General features: G+C 49.2%; 2 protein-coding genes across 4 annotated transcripts in view; both read left to right on the top strand.

Moving 5' to 3' along the window:
* THADA (THADA, armadillo repeat containing) overlaps window positions 1-13,355 on the top strand; it is a 331,550-nt gene extending 318,195 nt beyond the window's left edge. For all 3 annotated transcript variants that reach the window (XM_023512128.1, XM_023512127.1, XM_023512129.1), the window contains 2 exons: window positions 11,606-11,775; window positions 12,845-13,355. In XM_023512128.1, the coding sequence (XP_023367896.1) occupies window positions 11,606-11,775; window positions 12,845-13,240 (566 nt within the window). In that variant the 3' untranslated portion in view covers window positions 13,241-13,355. The remainder of the gene's footprint in view (window positions 1-11,605; window positions 11,776-12,844) is intronic.
* Window positions 13,356-17,275: 3,920 nt separating this feature from the next.
* Window positions 17,276-21,550, top strand: ZFP36L2 (ZFP36 ring finger protein like 2). The gene is made up of 2 exons (XM_003787875.2): window positions 17,276-17,630; window positions 18,165-21,550. The coding sequence occupies exons 1-2, from the start codon at window positions 17,580-17,582 to the stop codon at window positions 19,599-19,601; spliced, it is 1,488 nt and encodes a 495-aa protein (XP_003787923.1). The 5' UTR covers window positions 17,276-17,579; the 3' UTR covers window positions 19,602-21,550.
* The last annotated feature ends 4,985 nt before the right edge of the window (window positions 21,551-26,535 follow it).

Genomic DNA, 26,535 nt, shown 5'->3' with positions numbered 1-26,535 from the left:
AAAAAAAAAAAAAAAAGGAAGAAAGAAAATAAAAATGACTTCAAGGAAAAGAAAAAAAGAAATTTAAAGGTCCAAGCTGGTCGATGAGGAACGTGAAATGAGTCTGCACAGCTCTTAAGCTCTGCCCAGGCAGAAGAAGAGGAGGCTGCTGGAAGGCAGATCTCAAGTTGCCCAGTACTCCCAAGTGGCTTCCAAGTCTGGACATTAGCCTGCCTCACTGGTTCACGGTGCTGAGTCAGGGAGGAGAAAAGGAGCAGCTACCCCTTCCAGGAGTGCTTTGGTGAGTGGCTGTGCCAAGGGGAATAGAGTGCAAGGTACTTACTACCCATGAAGTGGTGCCTGAACCTTAGGGAAGCTTGAAGGAGTGGAGTCACCAGGGAGCAGGCAGAGGGAGGGGCTCCTCTGCAGGGGTGGGGCTTATTTGCAGGGCAGGGCCTGGCTGCGTCTTGCACAAGGGGGCTCTGACACAGTACATGTAGCCCAAAGGAATTCTTGCAAATGAAGGAATGCCAAGTGTGGGCCCAAGTGGTCTGGACTGCCCATTGTTTACTGTGCAGCCCCTTCACACATAAGGGCTCCAAGGACAGGCCTGTGTTATCTGCTGTGGAGCAGCCATGGACGAGGCCCACATGTGCAGTCCATGTGTGCAGCCCACATTGGCCTTACCCTTCCCTGCAAAATGTAGGAAATGGCCACAAGAAACTGAAACTTGCATGAGCTGCACGTAAAACTAAGTATAATGGAAGCACCCAGAAGGGTTTAGAGCCTGGTGGTCTGCCATTTCCCTCATCCCCAGGCTGTTAGGCCCTTGGGGAACCAGGTCTTGTTCATAGGTGGTGTTGTCTGAGGGTCATTTCGTTTGAGTCTATTCCTTATTCATTGATGTGGTTGGAAGTGGACAGATGCAAGTATTTTTATAAGCTTTGAATTGAGTGTACTATTAACCAGCTATAATTTAATTTATTAATCCTTTTCCTGGGAAGTGTATCCCTAATGAATAAGAAGGGTACTCTTTTAACTCATAGGGAATGTTTGTTTTCATTCATATTGGCTGCATCCTTTTTTTAAATTAAGGGAAAAATGTATTTACCCAGTGATTTGAAGTAGGCCCACATTTTTATAGTTATTTTAACTTTTAAAATAAAGCTTTTTTTTAAAGTATCTTTTCTTTAAAGTGAAAACAAAGGATTTGCTGGGGTGTTTCTAGTTTCATAATAGACAACCAGAAAAACTGTTTCTGCCAGGCAGTCATAGATTTTGTGGCATACCTCGTGTGTGAGGATCTTCTTTGGAAGCTGAACTGCAGGAATTTTTGGGAACCTAAACCACTTGTTCCATTAGAAAATGAAAAACAGGCTCTGTGCCTGTGGCTCAAGTGGCTAAGACGCCCGCCATGTACACCCAAGGTGGAGGGTTCGAATCCAGCCGGGGCCCGCCAAACAACAATGACGGCTGCAACCAAAAAATAGCCGGGCGTTGTGGCGGGCACCTGTGGTCCCAGCTACTTGGGAGGCTGAGGTAAGAGACTCGCTTGAGCCCAGGAGTTGGAGGTTGCTGTGAGCTGTGATGCCACGGCACTCTACCCAGGGGGATAGCTTGAGGCTCTGTCTCAAAAAAAAAAAAAAAAAGAAAGAAAGAAAGAATAAGTTTTTAATATTTGAAAGGTTTTTTTCTCCAGATATTTTCAAAATTTCAAATGATAGTGTTTTATCACTTCCTTTCAAATCTGGAATCATTTTTCCCTCTGGGCAGAAAGGGCCCTGTGGCATACTGCTTATCTGAAGTGGCCACTTGTCTCTCTTTTTTTTTTTCTGAGACAGAGTCTCACTTTGTCACCCTTGGTAGAGTGCCATGGTGTCATAACTCACAGCAACCTCCAAATCCTGTGCTCAAGTGATCCTCTAGTCTTAGCCTCCCAAGTAGCTGGGACTACAGGTGCTTGCCACAAGGCCTGGCTAGTTTCGTTGGTTTGTTTGTTTGTTTGTTTTAGAGACAGGATCTCACTCTTGGTCAGGCTGGTCTCAAACTCCTGACCTCCAGCAATCCACCCATTTCAGCCTCCCAGAGTGCTAGGATTACAGGTGCCGCCCCCAGGGAACTGTTGAGGAGGGGTGACCTAGGGGAGGCCATCCAGGGCAACGAGACAAGGAGGTGAGCTCCTCTGCATCTGCCCAAGGGGAGACCTGGCCTCTGGTTCCTGGAGAACATCCGGTCACTAGACTATTCCTTGCAGAGACTTTAACAGAGCAATTGTTTACAGCTGTGTGAGACTGTGGGCAGGCTGTGGCAAGGCTTCTTGACCTTGGCAGCATTGACGCTGATGGGGGCTATCCTGTGCAGAATTTTAGCAGCATCCCTTGCCTTGCCTCCTCCTGATTGTGACAACCAGAAATGTCTCCAGGCATTGACATGCATTCTCTGAGGAGCCATGTCATCTCCATCAAGAACCACTAGGTGAAGGGAAGCAACCATGATGTTGAGGCAGCTAGAGACAAGCACCAGTAGAAAGCTGTGACCACGCCGCAGCTGAAAGGTCAGGAAAGGGGTTCTGAGAACCTAGGGAGAGCTGGTGTGGGGAGGAGGGGCTGCCCGCAGGTGCTCTAGCTGTGGTGGAGGGGCTACTGCTGGAATCTTGGCAACTTGTGGGGGAGCGTAAAGGAAAGAAATAGCCCCAAATTCTCTCCTTCCTACCCTCCAGTGTACCAGTGTCCCCTTCCCACTAGATCAGTGGTTCTCAACCTTCCTAATGCCGCAACCCTTTAATACAGTTCCACATGGTGTGGTGACCCCCAACCATAAAATTATTTTCATTGCTATTTCGTAACTGTAATTTTGCTATTGTCATGAATCGTAATGTAAATATTTGATATGCAGGATGTATTTTCATTGTTAGAAAGAGGTCGCGACCCACAGGTTGAGAACCGCTGCACTAGATGAATCCAACTAGAAGCCCTAGTGGCAAAGAAACCTGGGTAATGCAGTTCAGAGAGGTCAGTCCTGGGTCCCCCAGCAGAGTAGAGAAGGGCAAAGAATAGATCTGGAGAGCAAACAAAATCATCAGTCTGTTCATCCATCCATCCATCCATTCATTATTTACAGGCAGCTCTGCAGAGTGGACAAGAGTATAGACTCAGGAGTCAAACAAGCCTGGCTTTCTTTATGTCTTGACTATAAACCTGTGTGAGTTAGAATGAGTTACTTCTCTAAACTTCAGTAACATTGAATGTAAACTGGTAACAATACCTGTCTGTATGAACTTATTCTTGCAATGAGCTTTCTCGTTGGGGAAACACAAGTCACAAGTAAGTTGCATAGTACAGGACTCTACACTCAAGTGCTAAGTGGGTAGTGTCTGCTGAACGCTCAAGTGCTACTCTTATGGATGATCCAGGGAAAGGAAAGACACATGTTTAGCCATGAATGCCCTCCTCACCTCACGTGAACACCTTGAGCACTGTGCAGATACAGGCAGAGAAAGTGGTCACAGCGGGCTGGAGAAAGTTAGACCACAAGATATAAGTTAGATCTTGAGGGAAGGGTAGGAGGACTGAGAGGAGGAAGCAGGTATACCAGATAGGGAATGGTGAGTAAATCAAATCCTGGAGAGCCAGAGGAGGGCCCAGGCAGCAGTGGGGGAGACTGTTGAGAGGGGAGCGTGGTTTTTTTTTTGGGTGGGGGGTTGGTTTGTTTGCTTGTTTGTTTTTGGAGACGGTCTCACTGTATCACCCTGAGTGGAGTGCCATGGCATCATCACAGTTCACAGCAATCTTAAACTCTTGGGCTCAAGCAGTCCTCTTGCCTCAGCCTCCTGAGTAACTGGGACTACAGGCACCCACCACCCTACCTTGCTAGTTTTTTTATTTTCTGGGGGGTGTTTGTTTGTTTGTTTGTTTTAAGTAGAGACAGGATCCCACTCTTGCTCAGACTGGTCTTAAATTCCTGAGTTCAAGCAACACCCTCCGCCCATCCTCGGCCTCCCAGAATACTAGGATTACAGGCATGAGCCACGGCACCCGGCCAAGAGGGGACTTTGATTGAGGGTGTCTGTGTGCTCTCTGTCATAGTCTTCCTTAGTCCTTCCTGTAGGGTCCAAAGGGCCAAGCACGTGCACACATCTGTGAAAGGGAAGATGGAAGGGCAGTAGGATGGCCGCAGACTGGATACATGTCCCTCTTCTGTAGGTGTGGCCAGTAGGCTCTGCTCCAGACAGACCAGTGTTGCCCTGTTCAAATCCAGACACAGAGACACCAGATTCAGATTTTCTGAATTTTCAAAAGATGCTAGACACTTGGATGTTGATAAGAATTTTCCTGATGTTTAAATCAGAATATGTGAGCTGTATCAAACCTGTATGAAGACTAAACATTCCTTTAGAACTCCTGAGATACATGTGTTTGGTTGGGTTCTGTTTCCATATATAGTTTCTTTTAAACAATAGGTTCTCAGCTTAAGAAATAAAAAGGAGGAAGAGGGGTCCATCTGGGCCAGGTGACATCTGAATTCCCTTCAGACTTAATACCACAGCCAGATTGGGGGTGGGAGAGAGGACTCAGTATAGGAGAGGGGACAGACTTAGGGCACTGAGTGGGCAGGCAGCAGTCCCACACATCTCCAGCACTTGGCACTGCATGCTGGGTCTAGGGATGTCCTTGAGAGCTCTGACCAGCACATTTGGTTCTTCTTTGATGAAATTTTTAAAATATTCAGATAAAGAACAGAGACAGACTTCCCAGTTTCTTTGAAGCTAGAAGGATCATCCCCCTCCATTCCTCAGGACACTGACCTTCCTCTGGGCCATTTGTCTCCAGCAGGACTCATCTGAGAGCTCTGTTTGGTGGTCAAGGTTGAAATGATGGCATTTCTGGGAGGCCAAGGTGGGTGAATTGCCTGAGCTCACAGGTTCAAGACCAGCCTGAGCAAGAGCAAAACCCTGTCTCTAAAAATAATCTGGGCATTGTGGCAGGTGCCTGTAGTCCTAGCTACTCAGGAGGCTGAGACAAGAGAATTGCTTGAGCCCAAGAGTTTGAGGTTGCTACGAGCTATGATGCCAGGGCACTCTACTGAGGGTGACAAAGTGAAACTCGGTATCAAAAAAGAAAAGAAAAGAAAAGAAATGATGCCATACAATGCTATGGCCGTGAAGTTTACTCCCTGATCATCCTGCCTGGAAAGCCCAACTCTGAGTCCTGCTTTGATGGCCCTGGGGACTAGGGATGCAAGGTGAGGAAAGGGGCAGGGATGCTCAGGTAGCCTCAGGAAGTGCTAAACCAAGCTTAAAATACAGGCTCTTGCCCTACTGAAGGGAAGTGAATGAGGCCATGGAGAAGACTAGAAGATAATGAGATTGGCCAGATGGAGTGGGCTCGTGCCTATAATCCTAGCACTTTGGAAGGCAGAAGTGGGAGGATTGCTTCAGCTCAGGACTTCCAGACCAGCCTAAGTAAGAGCAAGACCCCAACTCTAAAAAAAAAAAAAGAAAGAAAGAAAAAATTAGTCAGGTGTGATGGTACATAGTTGTAGACCCAGTTACTCTGGAGGCTGAGGCAGGAGGATCACTTGAACCCAGGAGTTTAAGGCTACAGTGAGCTGTGATGACACCACTGCACTCTCCCCTTGGGGACAAAAAGAAAGAGAAAGAATGAGATTGTCTGGAAACAGCCTAGTGAAACCTTAAAATATTTTTGCTCAGAAAAAAGAAGTTGCAGAAATGCTGACTTTCAAATACAGCCTGGCCTTCTAAGGCCTGCCCCAGCCTGTCCGCCCCTCCAGCCTTGCCACAATCTCCCCACAGGTGCTCTTTAGCAGACAGGTCCAGTCTGCCTGCTGCTCAAACCTGGGCTCCTTCCATTCAGCAGCACTTGTCCTCTCAGAGCCCCCTGCCTGGCCACTTCCCCTCTGTGGAGCTCTCCCTCCTCCCCACACTCTCTTTCCTTTTCTGTCCCCTTTGTTACCACCACTAGTAGTATAATTAGTCTGTGCCACATACCATCTTCAACTATTACCTGGCACTTCATTTGGGTCAGCTTGCCTCTTGACTAAACTCTTCACTCTCTGAGAAAAGGGACAGGGGTTTTCCTTGTGTTTCTCCCAGTGCCCCCTGCAGAAGGCAATAGGGAATAACTGTGGGTAGATGGATGGACGTGTGATGCCCTTTTGAGTGGACATATGAAGATTTCTCTGGATGGCAGGGCCACCCAGCAAGACCTTGGCCAGCCCCCTAAAGCTGAGGGATTTTCCACAAATGTCTAAAGCAGGATTCTCCAGAGCAAGGAGCAAGGAGAATTCAACCCATCACCATCTGCACCACATTTACCATGCTGACTCGCCTTCTCTCAAGAAGGCCTGGAAGGGTGACTTGACCAATGGCCTCTTTCTAGAAAACTCCTGCCCATGACACTCAGACAATGGGCTTTTAATCCATGGTCTAAAATACTGTAGTTTACAAGCTTGGTGCCTGGACAAAGTCCAGGTTGGCATTTTCATTTTAATCAGTACAATTTAAAATGACCTCAAAGCCTGTGACTTACCTGTCTACCTGCCTAGAAAGTAATCACTTCCTTGAATAGGGGGACCGGAGGGTGGGACTTGTGGAGCAGCATGACAGGCTGCTGCGGAGGGCCTCTTCACAGAGTTGGAGAGTTTCTGGAGTTGAGGCATCTGCCTGGCAGGAGAGCCCTAGTGTGACTGGGGCAGTAGCAAGAGGAAGGCTACACTGGGCAGCCCGGATGCCTCTGGTTTGCTTCTGCCTCTACCATCCAAATGGGTTATCCATTCACAAGGATGGAAGGCCCCAGATTACTCGATTCTAATAGTGATTTGTCACATTTCTAACATGATTCCAACCAATTGAACGTTAATCCCCCTGTGTAGGCCTACCACAGACATGAGTGTCTACCAGCAGACCTCACTCCTTTGAAGCCCTCCAGGAGGGTGCTAGGGTATATTTTATCTTGCCTGGGCTGTGCGACTGGTGGGAGGAGTCGTCTAAGGGATGATTTATTCCACACTGCCCTCTTCACCCCCTCCTGCAGCTCTTTGCCTCTGGACCATTTTGTTGCACACCTGACGTCCTCACAGCTGCTGGGTGTTAGTCTCACCTTCCCACCTAAACCCCAGCGTCTTCATTCCTTTTCCTTTTTGTGGCTTATTATTCCGCTTATCAGTTGATGGACATTTTGGTTGTTTTCACTTTTTATCTGTTATGAACAAGCCTGCTGTGAACTTCCAAGGGCAAGTTTTTGTGTGGGCATGTTTTTATCTCTCGTAGGTATATTCCTAGGAGTGAAATTGTTGGGTCATAGGTTTTCTGAAATGGCAGCACCATTCCCACCAGCAGTATGAGGGTTCCGATTTCTCCACACCTTTGCCAAAACTTACTATTTTTATTATTGTTATCCTAGTGAGTATGAAGTAGCATATTATTAGGGCTTTTGATTTGCAATTTCCTAACGGTTAATGATGGTAAGCACTTTTCATGTGCTTATTGAGCTTTAAGAGTTTTTTATGTAGACCACATACAAGTCCTTCATCAGATATAGGACTTACAAATATTTTCTTTCCTTCTGTGATTTGTCCTTTCACTTTCTTGGTGTTACTTTAAAGTACAAAACTTTCAATTTTGACTAAGTCCAACCTTTCTTTTGTGATTGCACTTTTGACATCATGGCTAAGAAATCATTGCCTAATCCCAAGTCACACAGATTCACTCCTGTGCTTTCTTCTGTAACTTTTATGGTTTCTTCTCTTACATTTAGGTCTTCGATACATTTTGAGTTAATTGTATCCAGTGCTAGGCAAGGGGTCTAACTTCATTGTTTGCAAGTATGTATGCAGTTGTCATCCCAGGATTACTGGTTGAAAAGACTATTTTTCCCTCAATTAGTTTTGACTCTCTTGTCAAAGTCATTTGACCATAAGCATGTGGGCTTGACTCTGGACTCTCAGTTGCTGTATATGTCTGTCCTTTCTATTCTGTTGACCTGTATGTCTGTTCTTACACCAGCCCCACACTGTCTTGAAATTTGCTAGTTTCAAATTTGTTTTCTTTTTTAAGATTGTGCTAACCATTCTGTGTAGACAGCAGATCCTTAAGCACACTTGTTGCTTGGTCTCTTGCTTTCTTGTTTCCTTGATGGACTGGCCAGCCTTTGAGAGCCTGGCTGGCCTGCATGTTTAAGAGGAAAATTCCTCTCCCTACTCTTCAGCTTCCCTGATATAAGGCATCTGGCCAGTAGAGACTGAGGCAATTCTGGCTAAGTTTTGAGGCAGGGTAGTAAAAGAGCAAACTTGGTGGGTTGCGTCTAGCACCACAGACAGGAGAGCTAAATAGTCCCTCCCTCTCTCCCCACCCAGCATCCCAGATTTCCACTTCCCTCTTCATCTTACTGGGTCAGGGTACTTATAATTCTATCTAGATCCACTTCTGGCCAAACCACATAAGCTCTCCTCTTGTGCCTCTGTTGTCCCATCACTCTGCTGCCCCTTCCTAACTATTATCCAGGGCAAAATGGTGCAGGGCCGAGGCTCCTTGTCCTGTCTGGTGGGGCTGGTGCAATACCCTGGCCTTTCTGGTGGCATCTCTGATCACCCCATGGCTTGGTATGGACCTAACAGAAATGTCACCTGAGTTACAGGCACTAAAAGTCTGACTTCTTCACCTCTGTAGAGTGTCAGGACACTTTCTCCACTTCCTTTCTGCAGGGTAGAGAGCAGTCTGTGCACTGACATAGACTCAGCCCAGTACCACCACTGAACTGTGCAGTCTTGGAACGTTTATGAACACAGTTTTCTTCTGGGCTAAGTAGGGACCACCTCTCTCTCTTTTTTTTTTTTTTTTTTAATTGAGACAGAGCCTCAAGCTGTCCCCCTGGATAGAGGGCTGTGGCATTACAGCTCACAGCAACCTCCAACTCCTGGGTTCAAGCAAGTCTCCTGCCTCCGCCTCCCAAGTAGCTGGGACCACAGGCCCCCGCCACAACGCCCGGCTATTTTTTGGTTGCAGCCGTCATTGTTGTTTGGTGGGCCCGGGCTGGGGATTCAAACCCGCCACCTTAGGTGTACGTGGCTGGCGCCTTAGCCGGTTGAGCTATAGGCACCGAGCCGGGACCACCTCTCTTATAGGGTGATGACAGTAGTTATGGAGACAATAGGAGTAAAGTGTTCATATTATCAACAGTTCATTGAATGCTTTCTTTCTGCCACTCCCTATGTTAGTGCTCGAATTAAATCACAGAATAAAGGGAAAGATTCCAGAGCCATAAACCAGTATACTTTGAAGATCTATTCTGTGTTGAATCCAGTGCTGGTCCTTACACATATTTTCATTTCTTTGAGGATTTGAAAAAGATCTCTTAATTGCACCCCTTCTCCATGCAGATTCTCAACCAGTGGAGAAGTTTACAGAAGAGTCAGGCAGAGGTAAACATTAGAACTTGTATTGTAGGCAAAGGCCCAGCTAACACCTGGCTCAGACTTAGAGCCAAAACGCACCTTTACCCCCTATCCACAGCCCCCTCCTCTTTTTCTGTTTTTCCAGTTTGAATCTGGGTTCCAGGCTACAGAGCGACCAACATGAGAAACAATGCACTAAAAGGCAGCAGTCCTCGGGGTCTTACTAGGGCTCTGAAGATGGTGAGATCAGTCCTTTTGACTGCTCGCAGGAATCTAGGCTTTGCTCCATGGCCCCGTCAGTAGACCTGGCCCTGCTGGAGGCTCACTAACCCTGCTGATCACACCATAAAAATTTGTGTCTCTGGAATATTGATGCTAATTCTCCAAATCTATGCTTTGTGTGTACCATGACACTTGTTGCTGATTCTGATTTTTTTATAGCCACTTAAGAGTTCTGTGACTGTATACAAGTGGGTTAGCCTATCTGAGCCCTAGATTCAGAATCTGGGAAGCAGGAATGGTGATGCCTAACCCACAGACTACTGGAAGTGTCAGAGATAAAGGGCACATAATAGGCCCTCAGTGTGGCCATCCCAGTTGAACTGGCCAACCTGGTTCAACACCCTAAGGAATTAAGACTTCTATTCCAGACTCTCAGCCTTCTCCCTGTATATTAAGCAAGTCTTTTGAGGGGGCCAAATGGTCAGGGACAGATCTGTGTGCTAAAGTTGGAGATGTGGCTTTGGGAGAGATTCAAGCTTAATCTCATTGAAAACAGTTGTTGGGGCCGGGCACAGTAGCTCATGCCTATAATCCCAGAACTCTGAGAGGCCGAGGCGACTGGATTGCCGGAGCTCACGGGTTCCAGACCAGCCTGAACCAGAGCGAAACCTCGTCTCTAAAAATAGCCAAGCGTTGTGGCGGGCACTTGTAGTCCTAGCTACTTGGGAGGCTGAGGCAAGAAAATTGCTTGAGACCAAGAGTTTGAGGCACTGTAATGAGGGTGACAAAGTGAGACTGTATCTCAGAATAAAAAAAAAGAAAGACAGACAGGTGTTGGAGCAAGATGGATCAATGGAGGCTCACTGTCTGTGGTGGGATTTCATTCCTATGTTTAAGACCTCCTTCAGGTTAGGGTGGGAAGGGCAGGGTTGCTGGCAGAAGTGTCAACACCCTGAGCCTACCTACAAACCCATATTTAGGACTGACTGAGGCCAAATGGTGAGGTAAGCATTGGTTTCCCCCAGACACCCCACTTTCTCCTTCAGCACACTGCTTCACTCAGTCAGCCAGGAGGACAAAGGGCTAAAAGAAGATGCACTCCAAGATAGAGGGCAGCAAGACAGGAGCCAAATGCAGCCTGCTTTTGTGTCGTCCATGAGCTGTAGCTGGTTTTTACATTTTTAAATGGTTGAAACAAATCACAAGCATACACATGAAGTTCACACTTCAGTGTCCATAAATAAAGTTTTATTGGAACACAGCCACAACCTTCCGCTTACAGATCATCTATGGCTGCTCTCAGCAGAGATGAGGAGTTGTAACAGACAACTTAACTTACGGCCTGAAAAGTCTAAAATAAGTTTCTCTCTGGCCCCTTAAGGAAAAGTGCACTGGTGCCCTTCTGTAAGGTGTTAGAGATTTAACATGGCTTGTGCCCAAAGACCTGCTTTCTGCAGCAGGGGCAAAACAGTGCAGGCCAGCAGAAGAGACACTGGGCAGGAGGCTCTTCTGAAAGTCCAGTTACACTGGAGGAGCTGAGGGGAGAGAGCTGTCTAGTCCTGCAGGTGGGGCTGCTTCTATCCATACTGGGGTTCAGGTAAAGGACTCATTCTAGCTATGTGGACAGCAGGATTCAAAAGGAGATTAATAGCCTTCACCAACACCCTGAGCAATAGCAATTTTCTAAAAAATAAGAAAAATTAGCTGGCATGGTAGCTTGTGCCTGTGGTCCCAGCTACTTGGGAGGCTGAGACAGAAGGATCACTTGAGCCTAGGAGTTTAAGGTTGCTGTGAGCTATGATGCTGCCACTACACCCTAGCCAGAGCAATAGAGTGAGGCTTTGTCGTAAAAAAAAAAAAAAAAAGGCCTTCAGTGAGCCCATCCACCAGCTTCTCTGCCAAGCCACTAGCAGTGATTCTACCTGTGGCCCTCAGAGTCCTCAGCCCTAGACAGGAAGGACATTGACTACAAGCCTCTCTCCCTTCTCTACAGAATTCGCCTTCTGCCAGGTAGATGCCTCCATTGCTCTGGCTCTGGCCCTGGCCGTCCTGTGTGACCTGCTTCAGCAGTGGGACCAGCTGGCCCCTGGACTGCCCATCCTTCTGGGATGGCTGTTGGGAGATAATGATGATCTTGTGATCTGTGTGGAGAGCCTGCAGCAGGTAATCCCAGACTGTTGGGGCGGTGGGAGGAAGGCTCGGGGTGCCCTAAAGTTTACCACTGGATGCAGCACTTCAGGCCTAATTAGGCTCAGTGTGTCTGCCGAATGTGAGCTTGTGGATGCCCAGACGCAGAACAGAAATTGATTAGGAAAGTCACCTGCTGGCTGCTGCTTTGGGCACTGGGGATGCTTTCATGCTGATTTTGGGGGTTTTCGTAGTAAGCCTTCAGATCAGTTGGGGGAGAAAACTTTGAAATAAGCCCCTTGGGTGTTGAGAATATAATTACGGAGAATGCTTTAGTTGACATGAGACTTAGCCTGGGGCTCCCCAAAGTTAGGTTTGAGGATAAAGCATTTCCAGAGAATAAGGGTGTTTCCAGGGAAATTGTTGCCTAAAGAAAACTATTAGCCCTCTCCAGGATTGGAGTAATCACAGACAGCAAAACCGAGGACCAAGAGAAGCCGCAAAAGCATTCTGAAAACTGAAATTCATAGCCACCAGTGTCTGACTCAGCTCGCTTGGCATCCCAGCAGGCCAAGAGTTCAAAAAGCAGCCTGTTTATGGGAAATCTGGAGACATGATAAAGTGTCTGTGATAAAATGACCTTGAAAATCCACACAATTATAGAAATTTGGTTTCGTGCTCAGAGATTAATGTCTTGTATTTGGTAATTCTTTGGTCTGTTGCTAAGGTTGCCCTTCCTCCCTCCCTCTCTGATTTCCATTGATAGATGCACCTTAGGGCCCACTCCCTTGTTTAGGCCCCCTTTTCAACATCACTCTCCCAAAATACCTTGGCTTTGAACCACAACCACATCTTTATCAAAAGTCATGTTAAGTCTGGGGAAAAAAATTCCTCTCTGGTAGAGAAGTACAATGAGTGAGGACAGAAGGTGACCTTCAAGGCTGCAAGTGGTGTGTGTGTATGGGTGTTGACAGGCAAGAGTGGGCCCTCTGTCAGGTGGGGGAGGGGACACATCTCTTGCATCTGGCAGGGCTCTGCTTGGTCTGGACTGGGGCCTGTCAACATTCCCTGTAAGGCTGACTTTTGGCTTTTTCATTTGATGTAGGTGGAAGGAGAATACCTGTTTGAAAAAGAAGAAGTCAACTTCTGGGCTGAAACCCTAATGTTTGTGAATTACCTCCGCAAACACCTCCTCCAGCTCCTCTCCAAGTCTGGTTGTCGTCCTCCTAGCCCTGAGAGGCTCTTTCACCTTCAAAGAACAGTGTCAGAGCAGAGCCACCTCCTTTCTCAGCTCTTCAGAGAACTTCCACCAGCTGCTGAGTTTTTGAAGACAGTGGAGTTCACAAAACTGCGCATTCAGAAGGAAAGGACTTTGGCTTGCTTGAGGCTGCTGGCCTTTCTAGAAGGAAAGGAAGGGGAAGACGCCCTGGTTTTTGGTGCTTTGGACTCTCCTGCAGAAGCAAGGCCATTAACTCTTCCAAGAACAGAAATGGCATGTTGAAGAAGGAAAATTTGGGGGGGTTGAGGGTATGTGTGGATTATTCATCCACTAAATCTATAGGAGACATACCTTGAACATAAATTCACACCCAGTGTTGTCCCTTTCGTGCCTCCCCCACCTGTGCAAGTCTGGCCTTCTGACATGTCTTACAGAGGAACTTTTCTTCAGTTCACACATTCAAGGCAGCCTAGTTTATTACCACTACAGTAGGAATTGAGGTGACTCTGCTGGATATTTACTCTGTACCCAGGTGTGGGCCACCTGCAGGCCTAAATTAGCCTCCTCCCCCCCCCAGGGTCTCTTAACATCCCACCATAGCCACCCTGCATTCTGTGTGAAGGGACTACACAGAATTAGGTTTTAGCACACGATTCCTTCCCCTCTTTTTGGCCATACGTAGGGACTAGATTAATGGAGAGACAGCCCATTTGGAAATATTTCTAAATTTTATCCCATTCTAGTATAGCAGAAATAATGTTCTAAATGTTGGATCCTGGGAGAATAAAAGTACTAACCTTATACAAATAATTTAGTTTTTAAGGTATGTGTAAGTCCGGCAGTAACCTTCACATTCCATCCTAATTATTAAAGGAGCCATAGAGAGCACCCTTTATCCCTCCAAAAAGTGTTTGTGCTAGCTCCTGGAAACACAGCAAAAGCGTAAGAGTACTCTTGGGCTATTAGAAGGAATCTGGGGAAATGAAAGCCAGAATAAATGATTTCTTTGATGCCTACACTGTTTACTATCATTTACTGGTGGCAGTAACAAGAAAATTCTCATTTAAGATGCCAGTAAACACATTTATCCATTTCAGTGATTTAATCTATAAACAAGAGTTTTCTCCATGTTCAAGCCAAGTCCAGCCCACTTCCTCAGACACCCAGAAGGTGGCGCTCTTGCATACATTTTGCTGCTGGTCCTTTTTTTAATGGTTTAATTTCAGAATAAGTGCTACCCACAGATAGTTATCTTGAGAGTCATAGCTTGGATGGGTTATAGCCTCATCCATGCTCATTTTTCATCCTAGTTATCTGAAAAGGCCATTTCAGTTATATTATATAAGCTTGTTCCAGCTCTTAGGGTCTGTATAAATTTTTCAATACTTCTTAGGTAAGCAGTCACTTAGAATTATTTCATTGATGTTTGAGGGTGTGGAGGAGGAGGTTAGAGGAGTTTGGTGTGGTCATTTCCTATTGCAGAAGAACTGGTATTTGTCTCTATTTGACAAAAAAAACACCTAACACTAAAAATATTCTGATAAGCTGGGGTCAATGGTGAACACCCCACTGTCCCAGCTACTCAGGAGGCTGAGGTGGGAGGATCACTTGAGCCCGAGAGTTTTAGGCTGTACTGAGGCATAACTGTGCCTGTGAATAGCCACTGCACTCCAAGCTGGACACCACAGCAAGACTGTCTCTATAATAGAAAAACAAAAGGCAGCCGTACTGGAAGTACAGGGCAAAGACTGTAAGAAGAAGCAAGAAAGAAACTAACTCAGTGTCCCCAGTTTTGTCCTAAAGAGAACAGGAATTCCCTGGGTGGCTTTGCAACCATTCAGTCCCAAATGTGGTTTTTGTGATCCTGAATTAATTACCTAGTTAGGCATCTGTGTAGCCCACACCTGATGGAAAGTTGCCAACCTAACACTTCTTTTTTGTTCTAAGACCTATCTGGAGAAAAGTCAGAGACTTGGTAGCATAATATGGTGATAACCACAGAACAATTAGAAACTAGCCCAACAAAGCCCAGCTCATTAGAAAAAGCCAGTGTTCCTTTTGTTGAAAGTAGTTACATAATAATAAAAATATTTTACACTAGCAGGTACTCTGTACCAAAGTATGTCTCATAACAACGTTTACATCCTGTCTCCAGAATCCTACCTAATCTGCAAAGTGGATGGTTTTGTATCTGAAATCGGCTGTTTCACACTTTCCTGATGCATTCCCAGGGGAAACAATACCCTACTCACAAGGCCACCCTCAAACTCTTGGCTTTAGGGTTATTTAAATGAAGAACAAACCAGAATGTTGTCACAGTAGCCCAGCCTAGGATAAGGCCAGCACAGGGTGAGTGGTAACAGTGAAGCAGTCACCTCTTTCTGAGCTCACCAGCTACCCTTGGTTCCAAGATTATGGTGCACTCATGATTCTGTGGCCCTCTGTCCTCTGGCCATAGCCCAAGAGTCTGGCTTTCCCCATTGTTATGTTTGGTCAATTTGTTTTAATAAGTAAGACAGTTTGCTGTACTTTTCTTTTACATCTTCACAGATTGTCTCATTTGCACCTTGACAAGGGTGAGAGATGAGTAAAGCAAGAATTCTGTCTTCCTTTTACAAGTAAGGAAACTCAAGTACCAGAGAGATTATGTGATTTGCCTAAGACCACATGACTTGCAAGGGGCAGGGCCTGAACTCCAGGCCAACATTCCTAATCCTAAAGTCCTCTCAGTCCTACCCTGGACTCTGGCTCCCTGGGCAGTAAGAGAGTACAGCAGTCTCAGAGAGATTCCTTGGAGTCAGCCCCCTTGAGGAACAGGCCTACCTCATGCCGGTCCAGGTTACAGGTTACCCGACAGAGTGAACACCAAACGCCAGGGTGTGCAAGGAGACACGGCAAGAAAGAAGATCGACTGGGGAAGGGGTCACTTAGTTTCTTTCCCTGGCGGGTCCTAGGCCTTACAGCTTGGGCCCAGTTGCGGCCTAGGCTGCCAGGTGGGTGAAATCATGGGCCGGGCTGCACCTTTTTGGCAGCCGGTATATACGCAAAGGGTCCGGGTCCAGGCTCTGCAGCCGCCAGAGTGGGGCCGTCAGTGGCTTTAGCCTCACTGAGCGCTAGGTGGGGGTGTCTGCCCTGTACCCGGACGGGGGCGGGGCTCCTGTTGGCAAAGCGCATTTCTTCCGGCAAGTTATTGGGGTGTGGGGCTGGCGAGAGAGGGACTCACTCCCCACTTAACATCCACGGTGTCCCACCTGGGCTGCAGGTCTGCTTCAGACGGATCTTGCAGCCCTCACCTAGCTAAGGCAGGGCCAGAGAGGTAAAAGCTTGGAGGGCACGGCAAGCCAAAGCTGTGCTGGGCAGGGAGCCTGGGCCTGTAACTGCACCCCAACCCCTGGGAGCGCTGGGGAAGGCCGGGCTGACCAACAGACGGAAAGGGTGGCGGGTAGTCGCCTCCATGCTTGCATGGCTCTCCCGGCCCTTCCTTCCCTCCTCGGAGTTGGCTCCCCCGCCCGGGACGCCCCGCGCCACTCCGCGCCTTTGGCCCTGGCTCAAGGTCTTGTGATGTGATTAGCAAAGCCAGCGCCTTGTCCTCAGACACTCAGCCCTGCCCGGCAGGCCCCGGCGCTGAAGCCCTGTTTACTGAGCCTGGGCGGGGAGGGGGCGGAGAAACCGGCCCGGGTTCCTCCAGGCAAGACTAATACAGCAGCCGTCCGCGTGGCCGCTCCCGCCCCCACCCCCACCGTGTCTCCACGTGCAGTCGGACTAGCGCGGCCACCTATGGGACTCAGGCCCCGAGCCCACCTCCTGGCCGGAGCACCCTCTGCAAACCAGCCGAGCCACGCGGATGGTTGCAATATTCTTGCATTTTGCAATTCCCGCGCCCAGTACAAAATCTAGGATGGGAGATAAAAGCTCCACAAGTCCGCCTAGGAGGATCGGGCGGGGAAAAACACGTCCAGAGCTGCAGAATCTCGGGCACGCTGAACGTGCTGGGACTTTCCAACGCTACAGTCCCAGAGGAACAGACATATAGGGTTCCCGCCGCCACTCAGCAGCACCCTTCTGGGCTGAGCTATCCACGCTGCCCAGGGCGCCCAGGCAGCCTGCCCCGCCCTAGGGCTCCCGCCCCCACCCCCAGAGAAAAAAAAATTGGCGGCGGCCAATGGGAAGCCAGGAAAGCGACTGACGTCCACGAGCCGGCGGGCGGCGTTGCCTGGAGACCCCGGCCGGGTCAGCGTTCTGTCCCCTCCCCCGGCGCGCCCGCCCCGCGGCTGCCGCGCTCACGAGGCTCTATATAGGGCGCGCGCTCGTGGGCCGCCGAGTTCCAGCAGTCCGCGAGCTGCCGTCGGCTCCGCGCGGGGGGGGCGGGCCGGGCCGGGCACCGCGGGGCGCGGAGCAGCGCTCTTTGCTTCTTTCCTCTCCCCCCACTCCGCACTCCAGGGCACCCTTTAGCCAGTCCAAGCCGCTTCCCTCTCCCTCCTTTCTCGCCCCCCCAGCAAACTTTCGGTCCCTCCCCGCCCCTCGCCCCGTTATTCGTCGTGGCTCAAGCCCGGCCGCGCCGCCCCGAGGGCTCCTCCCGACTTCCCTGCCTGCGGCTCCGACCATTTCGGGATCCAGAAACATGTCGACCACACTTCTGTCCGCCTTCTACGATATCGACTTCTTGTGCAAGGTACGCTGGGGAGCAGGAAGGGACGAAGGCGGGCAAGTAGAAGCTATTCGAGTTCTCAGACATTGCCTCTACACTTGGATTTGGGGGACCTCGCCATACCTTGACTTTCGGGCCGGGAAAATTTCCGGAGTTTGCAGTAGTGTGTGCTAGCGCCTTGTAGGCGGGGAGAAGGACCAGGCAGGGAGGAAGGGCAGAAAGGGAACTGCTGTAGCTGCTTAGTTTTTCCGCAGCAGACCACGGTCACGCTGCCGGGGGCTTCCAGGACGGTGTTTGTACCGCCCACCCGGGCGGCCCACGGGCAGATCACATGTCGAAACCCAGCGCTGCCCAGGGTTGGTGTTCACCACCATCCCGGCAACTTACAACGCGAACTTGGTGGGGTTTTGAGCGTGTATGGGCGGAGGGTGGAAGCCGATTCGAAATCCGCCAAAAGGGGAGGAAAGAAGAACCAGGCTGGGAGTTCTCTGCAGCTTGCACCAACACTTCCCTCCCCTTCCGTTTTTCATCCTTTCCCCGCTCCCCTCCCTTTGGCAGACGGAGAAATCCCTGGCCAACCTCAATCTGAACAACATGCTGGACAAGAAGGCGGTGGGGACGCCCGTGGCCGCCGCCCCCAACTCGGGCTTTGCGCCGGGCTTCCTCAGACGGCACTCAGCCAGCAACCTGCACGCGCTCGCCCACCCCGCGCCCAACCCTGGCAGCTGCTCGCCCAAGTTCCCCGGCGCCGCTAACGGCAACAGCTGTGGCAGTGTGGCGACTGGCGGCCCAGCCACTTACGGCACCCTCAAGGAGCCGTCGGGGGGCGGCGGCACAGCCCTACTCAACAAGGAGAACAAATTCCGGGACCGCTCGTTCAGCGAGAATGGCGAGCGCAGCCAGCACCTTCTGCACCTGCAGCAGCAGCAGCAGCAGAAGGGGGGCGGCGGCTCCCAGATCAACTCCACGCGCTACAAGACCGAGCTGTGCCGGCCCTTCGAGGAAAGCGGCACGTGCAAGTATGGCGAGAAATGCCAGTTCGCGCACGGCTTCCACGAGCTGCGCAGCCTGACGCGCCATCCGAAGTACAAGACAGAGTTGTGCCGCACCTTCCACACTATCGGCTTCTGCCCCTACGGACCGCGCTGCCACTTCATCCACAATGCGGATGAACGGCGGCCCGCGCCGTCGGGGGGCGCCTCTGGGGACCTGCGCACTTTCAGCACGCGCGACGCGCTGCACCTGGGCTTCCCGCGGGAGCCCCGGCCCAAGCTGCACCACAGCCTCAGCTTTTCGGGCTTCCCCTCCGGCCACAACCAGCCCCCGGGGGGCCTGGAGTCGCCACTGTTGCTTGACAGCCCCACGTCGCGCACGCCGCCACCGCCCTCTTGCTCCTCGGCCTCCTCCTGTTCCTCCTCAGCCTCCTCCTGCTCCTCGGCCTCTGCCGCCTCCACGCCCTCGGGAGCCCCGACGTGCTGCGCCTCCGCCGCGGCGGCAGCCGCAGCGGCCGCTCTGCTCTATGGCACAGGTGGAGCCGAGGACCTGCTGGCACCCGGCGCCCCTTGCGCGGCTTGTGCGTCGGCCTCGTGCGCTAACAACGCCTTCGCCTTCGGCCCGGAGCTGAGCAGCCTCATCACACCGCTCGCAATCCAGACCCACAACTTCGCCGCCGTGGCCGCCGCCGCCTACTACCGCACCCAGCAGCAGCAGCAGGGCCTGGCGCCCCCAGCGCAGCCCCCGGCGCCGCCCAGCGCGCCCCTCCCCGCTGGTGCCGCCGCGCCGCCCTCACCGCCCTTCAGCTTCCAGCTGCCTCGCCGCCTGTCCGAGTCGCCCGTGTTCGACGCGCCTCCCAGCCCCCCGGACTCTCTGTCGGACCGCGACAGTTACCTGAGCGGCTCCCTGAGCTCGGGCAGCCTCAGCGGCTCCGAGTCCCCAAGCCTGGACCCCGGCCGCCGCCTGCCCATCTTCAGCCGCCTCTCCATCTCCGACGACTGAGGCAAGAGGGCGCCAGTGAGGAGGAAGGAAGGGAAGGCCGTTCGGGGTGCTGGAGGGGTGCTGGAGGACGCCCTTTGCCATCTCGCCCCTGCTGGGGAGCACGGGGGTGGGGGATAACTTAGGCCCTTGGCAAACTGAAGACCCAAGCACTTGGACTCTGTGCTGAGAGGGGCCCCCACCCCTCCTTTTTCGGTTTCCTCTTGTTTTGTTTTTTTTTTTAATTTTTATTACTACGAAGTTTCATTCTTGTCGAGCAAAAAAGAAAGCCAACGAACTTTTTGTGTTGATGAACAAAATATTCACAACAGGGCAGTTGTGATGCGAATAGAACAAAATACCAAACACTTAAAACTTTTTTAGGTCTCAGATGAGTTTGGGACTTCAGGAAAAAATCAACCCAGCACCAGCAGCTACCGACCACCATTCCAACTCTTCACTTGAAAAGCATTAGTTACAGTCCAGATGTGGGAACTCGTATCTTGAAAGAAGTTCCTAAGTGTCGTTTGACCAGCTAAAACCAGCCAACCACCTTGCTAAACCTATAAGCTTTTAGAATCCATTATTTCTGCCAAGAATATGCCTTGATAGTAGTCCTCAGCCCCATAGGGTTGGTTTTTTGTTTGTTTTTTTTATTTTTTAACAAAGTTATATATGTCTGGGGGGAGGGAGGAACCCTTGCATTCCAAAGTTTCATACTGGTTACTGGTTTCATTGCCACCACTTTGTGGATGTTTAGTTTAAAACCATTTGTCTGCTCTCTGGAATCCTTGAGCAGAGCTTAGTTTGTAATTGTTGGGGAATAACTGCTGAATTTTTAGCTGTTTTGAGTTGATTCGCACCACTGCACCACAACTCAATATGAAAACTATTTAACTTATTTATTATCTTGTGAAAAGTATACATTGAAAATTGTTCATACTGTATTTATCAAGTATGATGAAAAGCAATAGATATATATTCTTTTATTATGTTAAATTATGATTGCCATTATTAATCGGCAAAATGTGGAGTGTATGTTCTTTTCACAGTAATATATGCCTTTTGTAACTTCACTTGGTTATTTTATTGTAAATGAGTAAAAAATTCTTAATTTAAGAGATTGTATGTAATATTTATTTCATTAATTTCTTTCCTTGTTTACGTAAATTTTGAAAGATTGCATGGTTTCTTTACAGAAATCTATCTTGATGCTGTGGAAGTAGTTTGAGGAACATCCTATGAGTTTTCTTAGAATGTATAATGGTTGTAGCCCATCCAACTTTAAAGGAAAAAATGACCACATACTTTACAATCAGGCTTAAATGTGGCATACTTTTCTAATTCCAACTTTATAAACTAGCAAAAAATGTTTGCTTATTCCACCAGTTCTACTGTGACATACTCTTGAGTATACAGACATGTAGCAATAATGGGGGGGGATTAGTCTCACAGTGCCTTTGGAAGGGCCCGAACTTGCCTTAAATCTTCCTCAACCAAATAAGTATTTTGTTTATTAGTGCTTGAGAGAATTTGAATGTAGGATGGGTTCAACTGCACAAAAGGAAAAGATTTTTACCACTTTTTTTATATAGATAAAGTGAAGAGGCCACCTCTTAGCGCTGAAATGGTATGTAGTAAGTACATGAATATGCCTTGTTTAATTACAGAAAATTCCCAAACTTGTACTATTTTTTTTTTCCCATGTAGAAAGGCAGGAACGTTTCCCAAGCTTTCCTGGACAGCGGATGAATGACCAGTAGCTTTAGTTTGTTTGTACGTAGGTACAGTTGGAGCACTATGTATGTACTCTCTGGACTACTTTGACAGAGTAGGTTTTTTGAATGTAATAAGATAAGTCAACTTGAGTTGTAATATATTTTGGGGAATCAGTTCACTACAAATTGTGACTGTAAACATTGTACTGTAAATGTTTTGTAGTTTTCCCCCAATAAAATTTTTGGGAAAAAAAATCATGTGTGTGCAAGATAGCTTGCTTTTTAAACAGACACGTATGGCTTGTCTAGCTTCCCACTGCCTTGTCAGGCCTCCCCAGTCCTTGAGAGGGTGGGAAGGGTTGGGAGAACTGGCTGTGCGTCCATTTGTGCCTGTATGTATTTTATAGCAAGCTCTTTTAGCTGAAAGAAAGCAATTATTTGGACTGTCAAGGGCATTAGCTGTTCCTTTTGGTAATAAGATGCATCTCCGAGTTGGCTGCCTGGCTGGTAGCAGGGTCTGGCGGGGAGGCCTGAAGGGGTGTGGCCGGCCTGTGAGTCACCAGGGGCGGATCACGTGGCTGCAGTGGCAGCTGAAGGTCCGATTTTTCTCTAGGACGCCCAGGAAACAACTGCTTGGGTGGGGAAGGAGTGGGAGGAGCTTTCTGCCAGCCGGTGGCCTGTGTGGCTTAAGTGCTGAGCTGGAGGTAGAGGCTTAGGCCCGGCTTCTGGGTGGATGAACTGGGGGTTTTGCCTGGACTTTGGGAAACCTGGTTGTGTCTTCCAGAGAGCAGGAAAGGGGAACGAACAGGTTAGACTTATATCTGAGTGATGTTTGTTTATGCAGACAACTTCCTTTGGGAAGGAGCACATACCAAGTTATTTATGCATTTAGGCATAAATGTCTGTGCTTTAGATGACTATAGGTGGCCTAAGAGCAAATTCTTCCCAGGTTTCTAGAAAATGGAAGAAAAGACTGCGTTGATTTGCCTGCTGAGTTTTCCAAAGAGTAAAATCTTATTATGGTAACATTTTCTTCTAATTTGAAAACCATCACTTCAAAAACAAAATCAGGTTCATTAACCAATTTATGTTTTTTTTTTCTTCTCCAGCACACACACTTTTTCCAAAGTAGGTAAGTGATTTAGCAGTAGTTTGCTCTCATCTACAACAGCTGGGCTCTATCAATCCTTGCATCCCCACTCACTGGCCCTGCATTAGCCAGGGTCTCCAGTGACTCACAGCTGAGCCCATGGGGGTGGGGGGGCAGGCTGGTGGAAACGCCAGGCCTCAGGCAGCTGTTTCACGTTAGTGATGATTGCACTGGTGTTAACTGGAGCGTTTTGGTGCTTGGTGAGTGCTGCCAAAGGGGATGGGGAACAGTTTCAAAGTTCTCCTGGAGGCGGCCCCTGACTGTAGGCCTCAGCCATGGGGGAAGGGAAGCCTGAGGCCAAGGAGGGCTCAGGCAGGGTAAAGACCCTGCAGGCTCCTGGGCCCCTACACCATAAAGAATGTGAAATGGGGAGGAAAAGTCTAAAATGTGGAGCTATTTAGACTAAGCTACATTTCAAAGAGTTTGTTTCCACTTCATTCCAAAACTTATTTTTCTAAACAAGTACTTTTGAGCAGCTGGAATGTTAGACTTTTTTTTATATGGGGTAAACCACATTCATTTTAAAAAATTGGTTTGTTTGAAAGCCTAGCAGCTAGGATCTGAAGTTTTATACTTTAGGCTCACTGGAGCGTAGAAAGATAGAGGGGAGCCTTCAGAATTTCCCCTTACCCTGATCAGTGGAGGGTTACCAGGTCATTGTCTTTCTGCAGTGGCTGGAAGTAACAGCAAACAAAACTCTACTAATGCTTGATGACCCTTAGGGAAATCTTGTAAATTAAGGGAACAGATGTAAAAATTGCAAGTAAGAAGAAACCTGGGTCAGCTGAGCTGCACCCAAGATAAAGTTCTTTCTTAGTCAGTTGTGAAAGGGCGCCCAGAATGTGATGGTGTTTACAATGTCTCAGTGGCATTTCCACTGGTTGTTTGAAGACTAAAGTATTCATTTAACAGCCCAATTAGTGTGTGCCACCTTCTAAATTATTTCTGAGAAAGGACATGTGTATGTACATCTTTTCTACTCCTCACACTGTCTGAATCTACAGCTGGGTGTGTAAAACTAAAGAAGAAAAAAATACCATTGAGAAGGCCAAAGGTCTGCACCAGCCCATGGGAAAAGTTGGAGGATTGTGAGCCCCGCAGTGAGTGGCTCAGGCACCAGGACCAGGAGCCAGGCCCAGGGGCCCTGAAGCAGGAAAACTCAGAAACCCCCTCCCCAGGTGGATACATGCTGGGAAGGGAGCTTGCTAGAGAGCACTGGGCCTTGGAAGGGCCCTGGCACCCCTTCTTCAGTTTTGCTTGAGGTGGCAAGTGAGGGCAGATGTGACTCTCACTGAAAGCGGAAGTTGGGTCTCTGCACCTTCCTTAGCCTTGGAAGTTAGTGGGAGCAGCACCCTTAGAGGGTGACCAGCTGCTAAGCTGAGGCTGGTCAGACTTACCTTCTGTCTTGTTGCCTCATTTAATTGTGTTTACTTTTTCTTCTTCACACTCCAGGTAGATGTGCAAAGCTGTGGCCATCCAGGGCACTTGCAATTCTGTGCTGCTGGCAAGGCCAAGGAGGAAGGGGGGAGGGCTGGGGCGGGGGGAGGCAAGGCCTGGTGGCTGGACAGCCTTACCCAGGCCAGCCCTGCAGCAGGGAGGGAGGGGGAGAGGGCGGCTGGGCAGCCACTGCACCTCCAGGCCAGGCCCTAGCTAGGCAGGTTCTCCAGCCTCTATTGAAGGTCTTTACTAGACCTTGAAAGTGTGTCTAAGGGTGTGACTCTGGGGGGAGACCTGTAGGGTGTCCTCTGTGGGAGGGATATTTGTGTGTGGATGTGTCCTGGCCTGTCTGTGTGCGCATGTTTGTGGGTGTTGCTGTGTGTGCAGGTGTCCAGAACTTCATGTCTATATGTCCTGATGTTGTAGGGAATATCAGTGTATGGGTCTGTGTGCTTCTTTATATGGATGTCAACAGGTGTGTGAAGTAAGTGAATTTATAGGATATGAGGACCTGTGCTGCTGTTTGTGTGACCTGCATGTGTGTACGCATGTACATTTGTGTATGAATCAGTGTGTGAGTGTTGCTTCGTGGGCAGGTATGTAGGTCTTTGGGGTATGGAATCCAGGGTTGTTCCACTGTGCTGGGACAAGGTGTGGATGTTTCTGCTGGGATGTGGAGGTGAGTGGGAACATGGTGTGGTTTGGGCTGTGCCTTTGTGCAGCTGCTGCCTGTGGGTAGGTGTGTGGGTCTTGGGGTGTAAGAAGCTGTAGGTGTTGCTGTGTGTTTGGGTCTGGATGTGTCTTCTGTGGTGTATGTGTGGGTGTGTCATTGTGGGTGTTGGTTACCAACACCTACAGAGGAAAAGCAGTACTTTTCAGCATGCCTCTTTCAAGTTTAAAAACTGCTTTCAAAACCCGGAAATGATGGTCAGGTTGGCATCCGCTTCCTGCAGGGTGGTGGGAAGGACAGGGCTGGGTGGGAGGGTGACTGACAGCCCCCCCGCTAGTGAGGACCCCAGGCCCACCATTGCCAGGCACATCTGCTGAGGACAGGCCTCATGTGCCACTTGCTGTCTGCGGGGACATTTTTAGAAACAATTCATTCTCTGGGGGGAGTGGAGGAGGCCCTTTTATTTTCATCTGGGCAGAAATAGCTCCTGTCAGATAGGCGTTCTTGTGCCCTCTGGGGTGAGAGGCAGATCTGAAATAGAAGGAAAGATATTAGGGACTCAAGACAGACAAGAAAACTCCTGAGCTCGCCGAAACCAAGTTTAAAATATTTCTCTAAAAATAAGCTTTGTTTTCCTTGTGGATTCCTTTGGCAATCAGGCCCTTGTGTCAGGGTGCTTAGCTGGCCTGGGAAGCCAGGCGGAATTTTTTAAAAAGCGAGTGTTTCCCAGCTGTGGCCTTGGAAAGTTCTCTGTTTTCCATTTATTAAACTCCTAGTTTCCGGCTAATTAAAATTATTTTCAAATAAAACCCCATGGCCCAGCAATATTTGATGAAACACAGAATTCCTGGTGACCCCTCCGCAGGGCACTGGGCTGGGCTGTGGCTCTGTTCCCCTCCACTGGGCTCAGTGAGGGTTTTATGGGGAGAGGGCCCCCTGGCCTTTGAAATGCAGGCCCAAGGCCTTGTCTCAGTAAATCCCACCTCTGCCCCATGGTGACTGCTTGCAGGCGAGCAGTCTCTGAGCCCTGTACCACTTGAGAAGGGGCTGCAGGGTAATTGGAAACCTGCTGTTTGTTTCCCCTGCACCACTAATAACCTGAGCAGAGCCGGTGTACTTCAGAGGAGAGGAACTTGGCTGAGGTGTGTGGCCATGTGATCCTCTGCTGCTGGGTGTCTCTCCCTAGCCTGGCTACTGGTGATGCTTCGTCTCCCAGAAGGCCAATGCGCAAGACTTTGCCAAGATGCCCAGATGTCAGGATGCCCAGACCAGTGTTAAGCCACAGAGTTGGGTGGAGTTTGACAGACATCCCAGGTCACACGTTATGCAGGTGGAAGTCAGTGACACTGCAGGTGTCATGTTTGGCATGTTTGGCAAAGGGCCGTAGCTGGTGAGATTCGGGCTTGCTAGGAGATACCCCTCCCCTGCCCCCAGTGCAGCCCAGACAGCAGGGGGCCGCGACGCTGGCTCTGTCAGCCTGGCTGAGCCTGTCATTCATCCCAGGGATCACTCTTGATTGCCTGTTAAATGCCTGCACTGGGGTAAGAGAAGTAAGCTGACTGGTGGCATCCCAGAATGGAGTATACATGTTTTCAAGGCTTCACGCATGTTGTAGCATGAATCAGTCCTCATTCCTTTTTATGACTGAATAGTGTTCCATTGTGTGGATCTACTTCGTTTTGTTTATCCATTCATGGGTGGATGGCCATTTGGGTTGTTTCTACCTTTTGGCTATTGCTGAATCACGCTGTTATGAACCAGACTCTGTGTCATTGTTCTCAACCTTCCTAATGCCGCCACTCTTCAATACAGTTCCTCATGTTGTGGTGACTCCCAACCATAAAATTATTTATTTTTAATTAATTTTTTTTTTTTTTGAGACAGAGCCTCTAGCTGTCCCCCTGGGTAGAGTGCTGTGGCATTACAGCTCACAGCAACCTCCAACTCCTGGGCTCAAGTGAGTTTCCTGCCTCTGCCTCCCAA

This window comes from Otolemur garnettii, unplaced genomic scaffold, assembly GCF_000181295.1.
Source record: "Otolemur garnettii isolate 467f Iridium unplaced genomic scaffold, OtoGar3 scaffold00024, whole genome shotgun sequence".
Taxonomy (NCBI): domain Eukaryota; kingdom Metazoa; phylum Chordata; class Mammalia; order Primates; family Galagidae; genus Otolemur; species Otolemur garnettii.
The sequence above is the reverse complement of the archived record's forward strand: the minus strand, read 5'-3'. Positions and strand labels throughout refer to the sequence as shown.